The sequence below is a fragment of the Pseudophryne corroboree genome, chromosome 8 (assembly GCF_028390025.1).
Source record: "Pseudophryne corroboree isolate aPseCor3 chromosome 8, aPseCor3.hap2, whole genome shotgun sequence".
Taxonomy (NCBI): domain Eukaryota; kingdom Metazoa; phylum Chordata; class Amphibia; order Anura; family Myobatrachidae; genus Pseudophryne; species Pseudophryne corroboree.
The window spans coordinates 14,386,616-14,402,749 of NC_086451.1; the positions used below are offsets into that span (position 1 = coordinate 14,386,616).

Here is a 16,134-nt window from a genome sequence, read left to right on the forward strand (position 1 = left end):
CACTGTTGATAACTCGGCAATCATCCCTACCCCACAAGCTCGCTGCCTAGGTGTCATCCCTGACTCTGATCTGTCCTTTGTTCCCCACATTCAATCTGTCTCAAGATCATGTTACATACATCTAAGAAACATATCCAAAATACGACCATACCTTACACAAGACACTGCAAAAACTCTAATCCATGCTCTCATTATCTCCCGCATTGATTACTGTAATAGTCTCCTGACCGGTCTTCCCAAACATAGACTCTCACCTCTACAATCCATTCTGCAGCTGCGAGGCTAATCTTCCTTGCCAGACGTTCATCGTCTGCAGATCCGCTCTGTCAGTCCCTCCATTGGTTACCGGTATTCCACCGTATTAAATATAAAATACTTTTACTGACACACAAGGCCATTAACCAAACTGCACCATCATACATCTCTTCTCTATCTCATAATATCTCCCTACCCGACCTCTCCACTCTGCACAAGATCTGCGTCTCTCATCCACACTCATTACTTGTTCACACTCAAAATTACAGGACTTTATCCGGGCTTCACCCACTCTGTGGAATGCCCTCCCACGCACAATAAGACTCGCCACTAGTCTCCAAACCTTTAAACGTTCCCTGAAAACTCACCTCTTCAGACAAGCCTACCAAATTCCAGACCCACCCACATAACCTTCAGTGCTTCCCTATCTAATTACATCCTCTCTGTACAGTATACATAACATCACATATCTTGTCTTTCTTTACTCTCACACCCTCCTGACACTTGGCCAACATTGCGGGGTATCATCATACAACCCATTAAGAACCTAGCAATCTGGTGGACGATTATGCAATAGGTAGCATCTATCCTTGTGTATCTATGCCTATTTCCCTATAGATTGTAAGCTTGCGAGCAGGGCCTTCCTACCTCTATGTCTGTCTGTTTTACCCAGTTTTGTTCTATTACTGTTGTTCTGATTGTAAAGTGCAACGGAATATGCTGCGCTATATAAGAAACTGTTAATAATAATAATAATAATAATAATAATAATAAGTGGTAGAAAGAGGTCTGAATACATCCAAGCAGCAACTAGTAATATTTCGGCTTTCATTAGTCTCACTTGTACACAGATGAGAGCTGATAGATGATTGGGCGCTGTGTGCTCTACATAAACAGGAGCGCTGCGCACATTTGCAGTTTGTAAATGACATTGTCATTCCCAAGGCATAAATTCTACTGATATTCCCACAACTGCTGAAGATTCTCCTTCAAGCCACAGGGGGGCAGTCATGCGTCACTTTGGGTCCTGAAATTTCAAAGTGCAGCCGCTCATCATTTTTTTGTAATGCTCTTCAAAGGCCTCGTTCTGCTGAGCCGTAAACAGGGTCTTCCAGTCACCCACTGTACCTGTCAGAGGGGGAAACAAAACGCATCCATCACCACATAAATGTAGCCTGTGCCAGATGACAGGGAATTACTCACCTGTAATACTGTAAGCAAGGCCGGTACTAGGATTTTTGTCACCCGGGCAAGGCAGCAATCCCCTCCCTTCTCCCCCTATTGAAATCCCCCCCAATTCAAGGTACGCCACACAGAAGTGCAACCTTATACACATTACACCGCACAGTAGTACCCCTTATACACGTTATGCCACACAGTAGTAGCGCCCTTTGTAGCACATTAAGCCACACAGTAGTGCCCCTTATACATGTTACACACCATAGTAATGCACCTTATACTCCTAACTGGTCTTCCCAAAACGAGACTCTCACCACTACAATCCATTCTGAATGCAGCTGCGAGGCTAATCTTCCTCGCTAGACGTTCATCGTCTGCAGATCCGCTCTGTCAGTCCCTCCATTGGTTACCGGTATTCTACCGTATTCAATATAAAATACTGTTACTTACACACAAGGCGATTAACCAAACTACACCAACGTACATCACTTCGCTTATTTCAAAATATCTCCCTACCCGATCTCTCCGCTCTTCACAAGATCTACGTCTCTCATCCACACTCGTTACTCGCTCCCACTCATGACTGCAGGACTTTTTTCGGGCTGCACCCACTCTGTGGAATGCCCTCCCATGCACAATAAGACTCGCCTCTAGTCTCCAAACCTTCAAGCGTTCCCTGAAAACTCACCTCTTCAGACAAGCCTATCAAATTCCAGAACCGCTCACATAACTTTCATAAACCTTCTTATCAAATTGCATCCACTCTGCACAGTCCACACATATCCTCATCATTGCTGTATGACCATATAATACAGCCCACCAAGAACCTTTGCAATCTCGTGGACAACTATGCAATAGATAGCACCTTTCCTTGTGTATCCATGTCTACTTCCCTATAGATTGTAAGCTTGCGAGCAGGGCCTTCCTACCTCTATGACTGTTTGTTATTACCCAGTTTTGTTATATCATTGTTATTTCCAATTGTAAAGCACAACGGTATTTGCTGCGCTATATAAGAAACTGTTAATAAATAAATAATGCGACACAGTAGTAATGTACCTTATACACATAATGCCACACAGTAGTAATGTACCTTATACACATTATGCCACACATTAGTAGTACCCTTAGACACATAATGCAACACAGTAGTAGTACCCTTATACAAATTATGCCACACATTAGTTGTGCCCTTATACACCGGTAACTAAGCCAGGATTAGTGGCCTGTTGACATGCTCCGCTTGGCCAACATGAAAAGAGACAGGATGTTCTGCAAGGCCAAGCCCCAGTGATTCACAGTACGCCGCCGTGAAGTTTGGTCATACCCCTTTTCTGTGCACGCAGAGAATTACAGCCCCAGTCCGTCCCTGCACATAGTACTAAAGATGATATGTCACGCAGTCTCTGCAAATTAAACAGGACGTGATCTAAGAACGTCTTTTGGCTCCTGGTACGCTGGCGCCAACACTACACATCTCACCTTTTCTCATGAACCCGCTCTGTGATTGGTCAATTATTTCTTTGGGGAATTCGGAGTAATTGGCCATCGGGTTGTTCCTCATGCACTCGAAAGTGGTGAGTTTTGCAATCTTGTTTATTACGTCATCCGAGAGATCTTTGCCCAAGAATTGCGCCACCCTCCGAATTTCTTGCAGCGGGGTCTGTGGGTTGCAGAGAATAGGAATAAAGCAGTATTAGGAAAAGATAATTTACAATGTAAAGATCAGTTTAATACTTTTCTGATGAAGGCAACAGCCGCTGTAATATACTCTGCACACTCTCTGATCTGGCGGGGAATTAGACTGACATAGGGAACATTACACACGAGAGTTCTTGTTACATTACTTACTGAAACACCCTCAGAAAACAAGAATGTCTTTCTCAGAGAGAGCCATAATTTTATGATAGGCAGACAGCGCTACAGGAATAGATCATACAAACTGGTATTATCATCGTATCGTTATTTTCTCACCTTTTTCATATCCTCAAAAAATACGTATAACATGTCGTGTTTGTCTTTCTCTTCCCAGAATCCCTTCACGTGCTCATACCAGGATCCCCAGCCCACTGCCAACAGAGGAACCGGTGGTTAGGGAGCAAATCAGAGGCACAGACTCAGCACTGATTGCTGTATACACATAAATATTGTGCTTGTGCGTATATATAATAAGAATTTACTTACCGATAATTCTATTTCTCATAGTCCGTAGTGGATGCTGGGACTCCGTCAGGACCATGGGGAATAGCGGGCTCCGCAGGAGACAGGGCACATCTAAATAAAGCTTTTAGGATCACATGGTGCGTACTGGCTCCTCCCCCTATGACCCTCCTCCAAGCCTCAGTTAGGATACTGTGCCCGGACGAGCGTACACAATAAGGAAGGATCTTGAATCCCGGGTAAGACTCATACCAGCCACACCAATCACACCGTACAACTTGTGATCTGAACCCAGTTAACAGTATGATAACAAAAAACGAAGTAGCCTCTGAAAAGATGGCTCACAACAATAGTAATAACCCGATCTTTGTAACAATAACTATGTACAAGTATTGCAGACAATCCGCACTTGGGATGGGCGCCCAGCATCCACTACGGACTATGAGAAATAGAATTATCGGTAAGTAAATTCTTATTTTCTCTAACGTCCTAGTGGATGCTGGGACTCCGTCAGGACCATGGGGATTATACCAAAGCTCCCAAACGGGCGGGAGAGTGCGGATGACTCTGCAGCACCGAATGAGAGAACTCCAGGTCCTCCTTAGCCAGAGTATCAAATTTGTAAAATTTTACAAACGTGTTCTCCCCTGACCACGTAGCTGCTCGGCAAAGTTGTAATGCCGAGACCCCTCGGGCAGCCGCCCAAGATGAGCCCACTTTCCTTGTGGAGTGGGCCTTTACAGATTTAGGCTGTGGCAGGCCTGCCACAGAATGTGCAAGTTGGATTGTGCTACAGATCCAACGTGCAATCGTCTGTTTAGACGCAGGAGCACCCATCTTGTTGGGTGCATACAATATAAACAACGAGTCAGATTTTCTGACTCCAGCTGTCCTTGAAATATATATTTTTAATGCTCTGACAACGTCCAGTAACTTGGAGTCCTCCAAGTCGCTAGTAGCCGCAGGCACCACAATAGGCTGGTTCAAGTGAAAAGCCGAAACCACCTTAGGGAGAAAATGAGGACGTGTCCGCAGTTCTGCCCTGTCCGAATGGAAAATCAGATATGGGCTTTTGTATGATAAAGCCGCCAACTCTGAAACTCTCCTGGCTGAAGCCAGGGCCAATAGCATGGTTACCTTCCATGTAAGGTATTTTAAATCTACCGATTTTAGAGGCTCAAACCAATGAGATTTGAGAAAATTCAAAACTACGTTCAAATCCCACGGTGCCACTGGAGGCACTATTGGGGGTTGTATATGTAGTACACCTTTGACAAAAGTTTGTACTTCAGGCACTGATGCCAATTCCTTCTGGAAGAAGATTGATAAGGCCGAAATTTGAACTTTAATGGACCCCAATTTTAGGCCCATAGACAATCCTGCTTGCAGGAAATGTAAGAATCAACCCAATTGAAATTCTTCCGTTGGAGCCTTCTTGGCCTCACACCACGCAACATATTTCCGCCAAATGCGGTGATAATGTTGTACAGTCACTTCCTTTCTAGCCTTAATCAAGGTAGGAATAACTTCCTCTGGAATGCCCTTTTCTTTTAGAATCCGGCGTTCAACCGCCATGCCGTCAAACGCAGACGCGGTAAGTCTTGGAACATACAAGGTCCCTGCTGAAGCAGATCCCTTCTTAGAGGTAGAGGCCACGGATCCTCCGTGAGCATCTCCTGAAGTTCCGGATACCAAGTTCTTCTTGGCCAGTCCGGAGCCACCAGTATTGTTCTTACTCCTCTTTTCCGTATAATTCTCAGTACCTTTGGTATGAGAGGCAGAGTAGGGAACACATACACTGACTGGTACACCCACGGTGTTACCAGAGCGTCCACAGCTATTGCCTGAGGGTCTCTTGACCTGGCGCAATATCTGTCCAATTTTTTGTTGAGGCGAGACGCCATCATGTCCACCTTTGGTTTTTCCCAACGGTTCACAATCATGTGGAAGACTTCTGGATGAAGTCCCCACTCTCCCGGGTGAAGGTCGTGTCTGCTGAGGAAGTCTGCTTCCCAGTTGTCCACTCCCGGGATGAACACTGCTGACAGTGCTATGACATGATTCTCCGCCCAGCGCAGAATCCTTGCAGCTTCTGTCATTGCTCTTCTGCTTCTCGTGCCGCCTTGTCGGTTTACGTGGGCGACTGCCGTGATGTTGTCCGACTGGATCAACACCGGCTGACCCTGAAGCAGCGATTTTGCCAGGCTTAGAGCATTGTAGATCGCTCTTAGCTCCAGTATATTTATGTGAAGGGACGTCTCCAGGTTTGACCACACGCCCTGGAAGTTTCTTCCCTGTGTGACTGCTCCCCAGCCTCGTAGGCTGGCATCCGTAGTCACCAGGACCCAGTCCTGTATGCCGAATCTGCGGCCCTCTAACAGATGGGCACTCTGCAACCACCACAGGAGAGACAACCTTGTTCTTGGTGACAGTGTTATCCGCTGATGCATGTGCAGATGCGATCCGGACCATTTGTCCAGCAGATCCCACTGAAATGTCCGTGCATGGAATCTGCCGAATGGAATCGCTTCGTAAGAAGCCACCATCTTTCCCAGGACTCTTGTGCATTGATGTACTGACACAGTTCCTGGTTTTAGGAGGTTCCTGACAAGTTCGGATAACTCCCTTGCTTTCTCCTCCGGGAGAAACACCTTTTTCTGAACCGTGTCCAGAATCATTCCCAGGAACAGCAGACGAGTTGTCGGGGTCAATTGAGATTTTGGAAGATTCAGAATCCACCCGTGTTGCTGAAGCACTACCTGGGTTAGTGCTACACCGACTTCCAGCTGTTCTCTGGACTTTGCCCTTATCAGGAGATCGTCCAAGTAAGGGATAATTAATACGCCTTTTCTTCGTAGAAGAACCATCATTTCGGTCATTACCTTGGTAAAGACCCGAGGGGCCGTGGACAAACCAAACGGCAGCGTTTGAAACTGATAATGACAGTCTTGTATCACGAACCTGAGATACCCTTGGTGTGAGGGGTAAATTGGGACATGCAGATAAGCATCTTTTATGTCCAGGGACACCATGAAGTCCCCTTCTTCCAGATTCGCTATCACTGCTCTGAGTGACTCCATCTTGAACTTGAATTTCTGTATGTACAGGTTCAAGGATTTCAGGTTTAGAATAGGTCTTACCGAACCGTCCGGCTTCGGTACCACAAATAGTGTGGAATAATACCCCTTTCCCTGTTGTAGGAGGGGTACCTTGACTATCACCTGCTGAGAATACAGCTTGTGAATGGCTTCCAAAACCGACGTCCTTTCTGAGAGAGACGTTGGTAAAGCAGACTTTAGGAACCGGCAAGGGGGAGACCTTTTGAACTCCAACATGTAACCCTGAGATATTATCTGCAGGATCCACGGGTCCACTTGTGAGCGAGCCCACTGATTGCTGAAAATCTTGAGTCGACCCCCCACCGCTCCTGAGTCCGCTTGTAAAGCCCCAGCGTCATGCTGATGGCTTTGTAGAACCCGGGGCGGGCTTCTGGTCCTGGGCAGGGGCTGCTTGCTGCCCTCTCTTACCCTTTCCTCTGCCTCGCGGCAGATAAGACTGTCCTTTTGGTCGCTTGTTTTTATAGGAGCGAAAGGACTGCGGCTGAAAAGACGGTGTCTTTTTCTGTTGGGAGGGGGTCTGAGGTAAAAAAGTGGATTTGCCGGCAGTTGCCGTGGCCACCAGGTCCGAAAGACCGACCCCAAATAATTCCTCTCCTTTATATGGCAATACTTCCATATGCCTTTTGGAATCCGCATCACCTGACCACTGTCGCGTCCATAAACTTCTTCTGGCAGATATGGACATCGCGCTTACTCTTGATGCTAGAGTACAAATATCCCTCTGAGCATCTCACATATAAAGAAAGGCATCCTTTAATTGCTCTAGAGCATAGGTTCTCAAACTCGGTCCTCAGGACCCCACACAGTGCATGTTTTGCAGGTCTCCTCACAGAATCACAAGTGAAATAATTAGCTCCACCTGTGGGCCTTTTAAAATGTGTCAGTGAGTAATTAATACACCTGTGCACCTGCTGGGTTACCTGCAAAACATGCACTGTGTGGGGTCCTGAGGACCGAGTTTGAGAACCTCTGCTCTAGAGTCAATAAAATACTGTCCCTATCCAGGGTATCAATATTTTCAGTCAGAGAATCCAACCACACTACCCCAGCACTGCACATCCAGGCTGAGGCTATTGCCGGTCGCAGTATAACACCAGTATGTGTGTATATACTCTTCAGTGTAGTTTCCAGCCTCCTATCTGCTGGATCCTTGAGGGCGGCCGTATCAGGAGACGGCAACGCCACTTGCTTTGATAAACGTGTGAGCGCCTTATCCACCCTAGGGGGTGTTTCCCAGCGCGCCCTAACCTCTGGTGGGAAAGGGTATAATGCCAATAACTTCTTGGAAATTAGCAGTTTTCTATCTGGGTTAACCCACGCTTCGTCACACACGTCATTCAATTCCTCTGATTCTGGAAAAGCTACAGGTAGTTTTTTCACCCCCCACATAATACCCCTTTTTGAGGTACCAGCAGTATCAGAGATCTGCAAAGCCTCCTTCATTGCCGTGATCATATAACGTGTGGCCCTATTGGAAAATACGTTTGTTTCTTCACCGTCGACACTAGATTCATCTGTGTCGGTACCCGTGTCGACTGACTGAGGTAAGGGACGTTTTACAGCCCCTGACGGTGTCTGAGACGCCTGAGCCGGTACTAACTGGTTTTCCGGCCGTCTCATTTCGTCAACTGACTTTTGTAATGTGCTAACATTATCACGTAATTCCATAACTAAAGCCATCCATTCCGGTGTCGACTCCCTAGGGGGTGACATCACCATTACCGGCAATTGCTCTGCCTCCACACCAACATCGTCCTCATACATGTCGACACACACGTACCGACACACAGCAGCCACACAGGGAATGCTCTAATCGAAGACAGGACCCTCTTAGCCCTTTGGGGAGACAGAGGGAGAGTTTGCCAGCACACACCAAAAACGCTATAAATGTATATAAACAACCCTAGAAGGTGTTGTTTTTGATATAAGCGCTTTTAATATATCAATATCGCCAAATTATGCCCCCCTTCTCTTTGTTACCCTGTTTCTGTATTGCAGTGCAGGGGAGAGTCCTGGGAGCCTTCCTCACCAGCGGAGCTGAGCAGGAAAATGGCGCTGAGTGCTGAGGAGAATAAGCTCCGCCCCTTTTCCGGCGGGCTTTTCTCCCGGGTTTTAAGAAAACTGGCCTGGGTTAAATACATACATATAGCCTTAATGGCTATATGTGATGTATTTATTTTGCCACTAAAGGTATTTAATATTGCTGCCCAGGGCGCCCCCAGCAGCGCCCTGCACCCTCCGTGACTGAATCAGTGAGACGTGTAGCAACAATGGCGCACAGCTGCAGTGCTGTGCGCTACCTTCATGAAGACTGAGGAGTCTTCTGCCGCCTGCTTTCCGGACCTCCGTCTTCAGCGTCTGTAAGGGGGATCGGCGGCGCGGCTCCGGGACGAACCCCAGGAGGACCTGTGTTCCGACTCCCTCTGGAGCTAAGTGTCCAGTAGCCTAAGACTCCAATCCATCCTGCACGCAGGTGAGTTGGAAATCTCTCCCCTAAGTCCCTCGATGCAGTGTTCCTGTTGCCAGCAGGATTCACTGAGATTTAAACCTAAAAAAACTTTTTCTAAGCAGCTCTTTAGGAGAGCCACCTAGATTGCACCCTTCTCGGACGGGCACAAAAACCTAACTGAGGCTTGGAGGAGGGTCATAGGGGGAGGAGCCAGTACGCACCATGTGATCCTAAAAGCTTTATTTAGATGTGCCCTGTCTCCTGCGGAGCCCGCTATTCCCCATGGTCCTGACGGAGTCCCAGCATCCACTAGGACGTTAGAGAAATATATATATATATATATACACACACTAGAGAGAGAGAGAGAGAGAGAGAGAGAGAGAGAGAGAGAGAGATCTCTAATGGACTAGCACTCCTCCAATAGTGGTCTCGTTGCTCCGGTGCCCCCTGAAGAAAAATAGCCACTCATCCAAAGAAAAGCTCAGTCCTTAAAATATGTATTATGAAACATAAATAGCACCAACCTGGTCAAAGGGGTGGTGTGGCCCCGAAACGTTGGTGCTATTTGTGATGTTTCATAATACATGTTTTAAGGACTCCGAGTGCTGCTGAGCTTTTCTTTGGATGAGTATATATATACTAGGTGCTTCATCGCGCCCTACTGGCGCTCTTCACACCGTCGGAAGGGGCTGCGCCCCTTTAACCCCTGCAGAGACGCGGGACGTCGGGGAGGGGACACAAAGACGCGGGGCGGCGGGGAGGGGACACAGAGATGCGGGGCGGGGACACAGATGCAGGGCGGGGACACACAGACGCAGGGTGGCAGGGAGGGGATACAGAGAGGCGGGGCGGCAGGGAGGGGAAGCAGAGAGGCGGGCGGCAGGGAGGGGAGGCAGATACGCAGGCGGCAGGGAGGGGACGCAGAGACACGGGGCGGCAGGGAGGGGACGCAGAGACGCGGGGAGGGAGGGGACGCAGGGTACCAGGGAGGAGACGCAGAGATGTGGGGAGGCAGGGAGGGGACGCAGAGAGGCGGCAGGGAGGGGACGCAGAGAGGCGGGCGGCGGGGAGGGGAGGCAGATACGCGGGGCGGCAGGGAAGGGACGCAGAGACACGGGGCGGCAGGGAGGGGACGCAGAGAGGCGGGGTGGCAGGGAGGGGACGCAGAGACGCAGGGAGGGGACACAGACGCGGGGCAGCAGGGAGGGGACGCAGAGATGCGGGCGGCAGGGAGGGGACGCAGAGACGCGGGCGGCAGGGAGGGGACGCAGAGACGCGGGCGGCAGTGAGGGGACGCAGAGACGCGGGCGGCAGGGAGGGGACGCAGAGACGCGGGGCGGCAGGGAGGGGACGCAGAGACGCGGACGGCAGGGAGGGGACGCAGAGACGCGGGCGGCAGGGAGGGGATAGAGAGACGTGGGGCGGCAGGGAGGGGATAGGGAGACGTGGGGCGGCAGGGAGGGGACGCAGAGGCGCGGGCGTTAGGGAGGGGACGTAGAGACGCGGGTGGCAGGGAGTGGACGCAGAGACGCGGGCGGCAGGGAGAGGACGCAGAGACGCGGGCGGCAGGGAGGGGACGCAGAGACGCGGGGCGGCAGGGAGGGGATAGAGAGACGTGGGGCGGCAGGGAGGGGATGCAGAGACGCGGGTGGCAGGGAGGGAATGCAGAGACGCGGGCGGCAGGGAGGGGACGCAGAGACGCGGGGTGGCAGGGAGGGGACACAGACGCGGGGTGGCAGGGAGCGGACACAGAGACGCGGGGCGGCAGGGAGGGGATGCGGGGCGGCAGGGAGGGAACGCAGAGACGCGGGGCGGCAGGGAGGGAACGCAGAGACGCGGGGCGGCAGGGAGGGAACGCAGAGACGCGGGGCGGCAGGGAGGGAACGCAGAGACGCGGGGCGGCAGGGAGGGAACGCAGAGACGCGGGGCGACAGGGAGGGAATGCAGAAAAGCGGGGTGGCAGGGAGAGGACGCAGAGACGCGGGGCGGCAGGGAGGGGACGCAGAGACGCGGGGCGGCAGGGAGGGAATGCAGAGAAGCGGGGCGGCAGGGAGGGGACGCAGAGACGCGGGCGGCAGTGAGGGGACGCAGAGACGCAGGGAGGGGATGCAGAGACGCGGGGGCGGCAGGGAGGGGACGCAGAGACGCGGGCGGCTGGGAGGGGACGCAGAGAGGCGGAGCTGCCTGTGCATTATCACCTGTGAAGTTGGTGTAGCTGCCACATTAGCAGGCGCGCTGTCCCCCGTCTCTGGCCTGTGGAGCCGGCAGCCCAGGCCCTGTGGTGTACAGTCCGGGAATCTGGGGATGGTGGGAGGCAGCGTTGTGTTCGTTGTGCGGAGGAGGCAGCGGGTGTCTGTACCGGCGCAGGGGGGGCTATGAAGCCTTCTCCTGCACCATCCGTCCCTCCTGATGTGTATGGCGGCGGCAGCAGTTACAGGCGCGGGTGATGCTGCGCCGTAACTGCAATCTCTTCGTCCGTTGTGCGGACGGCGTCTGGCGGGACAGTGGGTCCCAGGCGCTGCTGCAGTGCGGGAGCTGGCGTTGGGGGTATGTGGAGGGCGGGAAGGGTGGTGCGGGGTGCGGCTGTCTGGTCGGCCGTGGTGCGGGCGGCAGGGCCCGGCCACCGTGTCCATGGCGCGGATGGCTATGGGAGGTGCTGGCTTGTGCGGCGGGTGGGTTCGGAGCGGTGGGTTAGGCTGGGCAGTGTGTGCTGGTGAGTTATGCAGGCGTCGGGGGTGTCTGGGCTGTCAGTGGCTGCTGGAGGGGGGTTTGGGGTGTGTGGTGCGGGTGGCATTGGGGTGTAGGTGGCACGGGAGGGGTCTGTTGTTACCAGGCAGTGTGGGGTGTCCATGCCCCGGTGGCTTCTGGCTCAGTGGCAAACGCAGGATTTTCATGGGGGGGTTTCCGTGCACGCGCGTGTATGTGTGTGTGCTCGTAATTGAGTAGCCAGCACACTGCACAAGGTGTGTGTGTGTGTGTGTGTGTGTGTATATATATATACACATATACATACGTACGTACACACACACATATATACACACACACACAGAACATCTGTACATAGACATACACACATACTGTACACAGCATACATGTGTACACACAGTTTACATGCACACATAGTATACATGCACACAACACACACACAGTACACATGCATACAGCATATATACATACACACACTATATATGCACACAGCAAACATACATAGTTACACCATACTTGTCTACCTGCCCCTCTCCATGAGGGAGAAAATGCTCTGTTCCTGGACTTTCCTGGTAATGTATGATTGCCATCACCTGTGGTGAGCTAGCTAATTGATAAGAAAGATGTTTCACCACAGGTGATGGCAATCATACATTACCAGGAAAGTCCAGGAACAGAGCATTTTCTCCCTCATGGAGAGGGTCAGGTAGGCAAGTATGAGTTACACACACACACTATACATGTACTTAGCATACATACAGTAATACACACACACTGTACATTTTACATAGCAATACACACATTTATTAACATTGAACAGAACCCCCTCCTCACCTACACTACAGTGGGAGCCGAAGACATCAGCCACTGCCTCACGTAGCTCTGTCATGGCTCCTTGAACTGCCTGAGAGGAGCTGCGCGCTTCCGCTGCAGCTCCCCCTACAGGCAGCCACCAGCGGCAGCAGCCAGGTTCACACTGTCACTCGGACAGTGTAAAGAGGAGGGAGCTGCGGCGTAAGCTTCTCCTCATTAGGCTGGTGGGCGGATTATGTGTCTGCAGCTCCGTCCTGCTAGTGGTGTGCTGGGACAGGGGAGGAGCTGCTAACTCCGCCCACCACTGTGACTCCACCCAGCGTTAGAGGGCCAGGCACACACAGTCACAGAGCAAATATATAGGAGATATATATTTATATATATGTGTGTGTGTGTGTGTGTGTGTGTGTATATATATATTACGTAAATGATATTGCTATTTCTAATGATTATAAGGTAATTGATTAATAGGCCCCTAAGACAAATAGATAACTGCAGCACATTGGGGGTCATTCCGAGTTGTTCGCTTGTTGCCGATTTTCGCAACGGAGCGATTAAGGCAAAAATGCGCATGAGCATAATACGCAGTGCGCATGCGCTAAGTATTTTAGCACACAACTTAGTAGATTTACTCACGTCCAAACGAAGAATTTTCATCGTTGAAGTGATCGGAGTGTGATTGACAGGAAGTGGGTGTTTCTGGGCGGAAACTGACCGTTTTCTGGGAGTGTGCGGAAAAACGCAGGCGTGCCAGGATAAAACGTGGGAGTGGCTGGAGAAACGGGGGAGTGGCTGGCCGAACGCAGGGTGTGTTTGTGATGTCAAACCAGGAATGAAACGGGCTGAGCTGATCGCAGTGTAGTAGTAAGTCTCGAGCTACTCAGAAACTGCTAAGAATTATCTATTCGCAATTCTGCTAATCTAAGATTCACTCCCAGAGGGCGGCGGCCTAGCATGTACAATGCTGCTAAAATCTGCTAGCGAGCGAACAACTCAGAATGACCCCCATTGTTCCTATATACCAGACTTTCCCAAATTCTGACACTACAGGCCAGGATTTAAGGATAGCCATGCTTGAGTCTGCATGGTTAAATCAAATTGACTGAGGTACTAAGTCACCTGTGGTAAAGCATGGATATCCTTAAAACGTGGACTGTAATAACTCAGCTATATACTGTAGTACTGTAATGTTGGGTACACAACGGCAGATATATCGTGAGCCCGTCGATGGGTGTGTACCAGACATATGTCTGTGAACCATAGGCGTTTCTATAATGGGTGCAGTGTGTGCGGTGCACACGGGCCCCTGCGTGCAGGGGGGCCCATATCGCACACACTGCACCCATAGAATATACTTACCCCTCCGGAGTCCTGCCACGGAGGTCCTGCTGTGCGGACACAGATCGCTTGTAAAATGGCCGCCGCAGTAATTTCTGAGTGATTTGCGCACGCACACTGGAGGTGTCCCTGGGAACAAGGCGTGGGCGCCATGTTCCCGGAGACCTGCACATGCGCAGTAGACTCTGGCATTACGCCAGTGTCTACCGCTGCCAGAGAGGAGGGGGACCGCGACAGAGGCTGCATGCGGGTCCCCTCCTCTCTTAAAACGCCCCTGCTGAGAACGACGTTGTTCAAAGACATATCGCGTCGGCTGTGCAGCCAACTGGTGGTATATTTACAGATACATCATCCATCTGGCTGTGTGTACTTTGCTGATGGGGGCTGGCGTTACAGTTGGGGATCTTGACCGACATATGGAGCATCTGCTCATCAGTTCTGCCGACGCGTCGGTCAATTATGAACCCAGCCTTAGGATTCAGAATAGAGAATTACAACAAAATGTTAGTTTTTATCCCAGGTTATCTATAATATTCACTTCATTTGCTCTGGAGGAGGTTACGTTGATGATGTACCATGGCAATACTTGTCGTGTTATGACGCATCGCCGCATCCCGCTACTCATCACATGAAGATTTCCGCTCTCCCGATAACAGATGTCCATTTTGATGTGGGGTCTTCCGGGTTTAGGACCCATGAGTCCGTGTGTGCATGCGCCTTTATGACACGCACGCCCCGGTGGAAGCTGGGAGGGATCCAATTGGACACCTCTCAGACAGCAATGCGAATAAAAAGCCCATCATGTAAAGATGACGTGACCCATCGGGTTCAAGCTCTGTAATGTATCGCATTCCGGAATTGGTGCATACGCGGTAAGTGGCCAAACCACCGGAATTTTATTTCCGGAAGGTTTGACCATGAAATGCCATTTGGTGCATCCTATCCATTAGCAGAAGAAATCATTTAAAAATAAGATGATAGAAGACATCATCCTTCTTGTCACGGTAAGCGCTGCCACGATACACAGGCCCATTGTCTGTTTTAGCGCAATATTCTGGGGGCCCTACATTTACTGAGGCAGCAGGACTTAGCAAGGTGAGATCAGGGTAGATGCTAGAATCAAGTGGGCTAAAGGACCTCTGATGTCAGGGGGAGGAGCCACAACACGAGGGGGAGGAGCTAGGCCAGCGGGATAGTTCTTCTACCATCCACGTCACCAACTAATCCCTTTAGTAACCTGCTGGCGAGCGAAGCGGAGTGAGCCCGTGAGGGTACATTTCGGGTACCCTGTTCGACCATGGCTCCTTCCCCTGGTGATGTCAGAGGTCCATTCTCCAACTTGGTTTTGGTGCTGCAATATCGTGCACAGCCCCCTTAGCTGCAGCTTGCTTGGGTGGTGGCGACAGGGTCCGTCTTTACAAAACGGGATAAACTTTGGCTTACGCAGACTGCCAGAGGGCTGAAACCATCAATAGTTGCGTCCGATGGTCCCGATAGTCGCAGTGGTGATCCTCAGGCACAGCACTCAGATCTCGCAGATGAATGCAGTACGGTACTGCACGCCCGCTTTCCTGCGGCTGGACAACACCTTAGGCTGTGGCCACACCCAGCTGTACAGTGAATCCAGTTCAGCGGGACCCGCTTGGTAGGAAGGGCCGTTTTGGGGTCACACATATGCAGCATTTGCCGGATGCCGCAGAACAGGATCCGGTCTGTGCCACGACCGGATTTCAACTAGAACACAGTGCGGCACGGCCGTACTGTGTGATCACATACAATCAAATGTATGTGTTCTTGAAATCCGATCATCCCGTCATCTGGCTCATCCGCAACATGCTGCGGTTGAGTCCGGTGGATGTGGCACCGCCACATATGTGTGGGCGGCCGGATAGGAGCCCATGTGCAGACTCCTTCCTGCCGAGCGGGTCCTGCTAAAACGCAATGTGTGGCCCCAGTCTTACAAATCAGGATCAGGCCCCGAGTCGCAGCTGTCACGCATGCATAAGTGCATTGAAAATGAATTGTTCATTCCTGTGTGGTGACTGGAGGGAATGCAGAAGCAGGGATGGCCTGTCTCGTGGCCATATTATGGGAGTATTGCCGGCACACATTGGA

At 51.0% G+C, this 16,134-nt stretch overlaps 1 protein-coding gene across 1 annotated transcript in view; it reads right to left on the reverse strand.

Annotated features, from left to right (window-relative positions):
* Positions 1-1,066: 1,066 nt before the first annotated feature.
* LOC134948127 (sulfotransferase 1C2-like) overlaps positions 1,067-16,134 on the reverse strand; it is a 30,703-nt gene continuing 15,635 nt past the window's right edge. The window contains exons 5-7 of the mRNA XM_063935930.1: positions 3,409-3,503; positions 2,917-3,097; positions 1,067-1,383 (exon numbers count right to left, since the gene is read on the reverse strand). Of these exons, the coding sequence (XP_063792000.1) occupies positions 1,271-1,383; positions 2,917-3,097; positions 3,409-3,503 (389 nt within the window). The 3' untranslated portion in view covers positions 1,067-1,270. The remainder of the gene's footprint in view (positions 1,384-2,916; positions 3,098-3,408; positions 3,504-16,134) is intronic.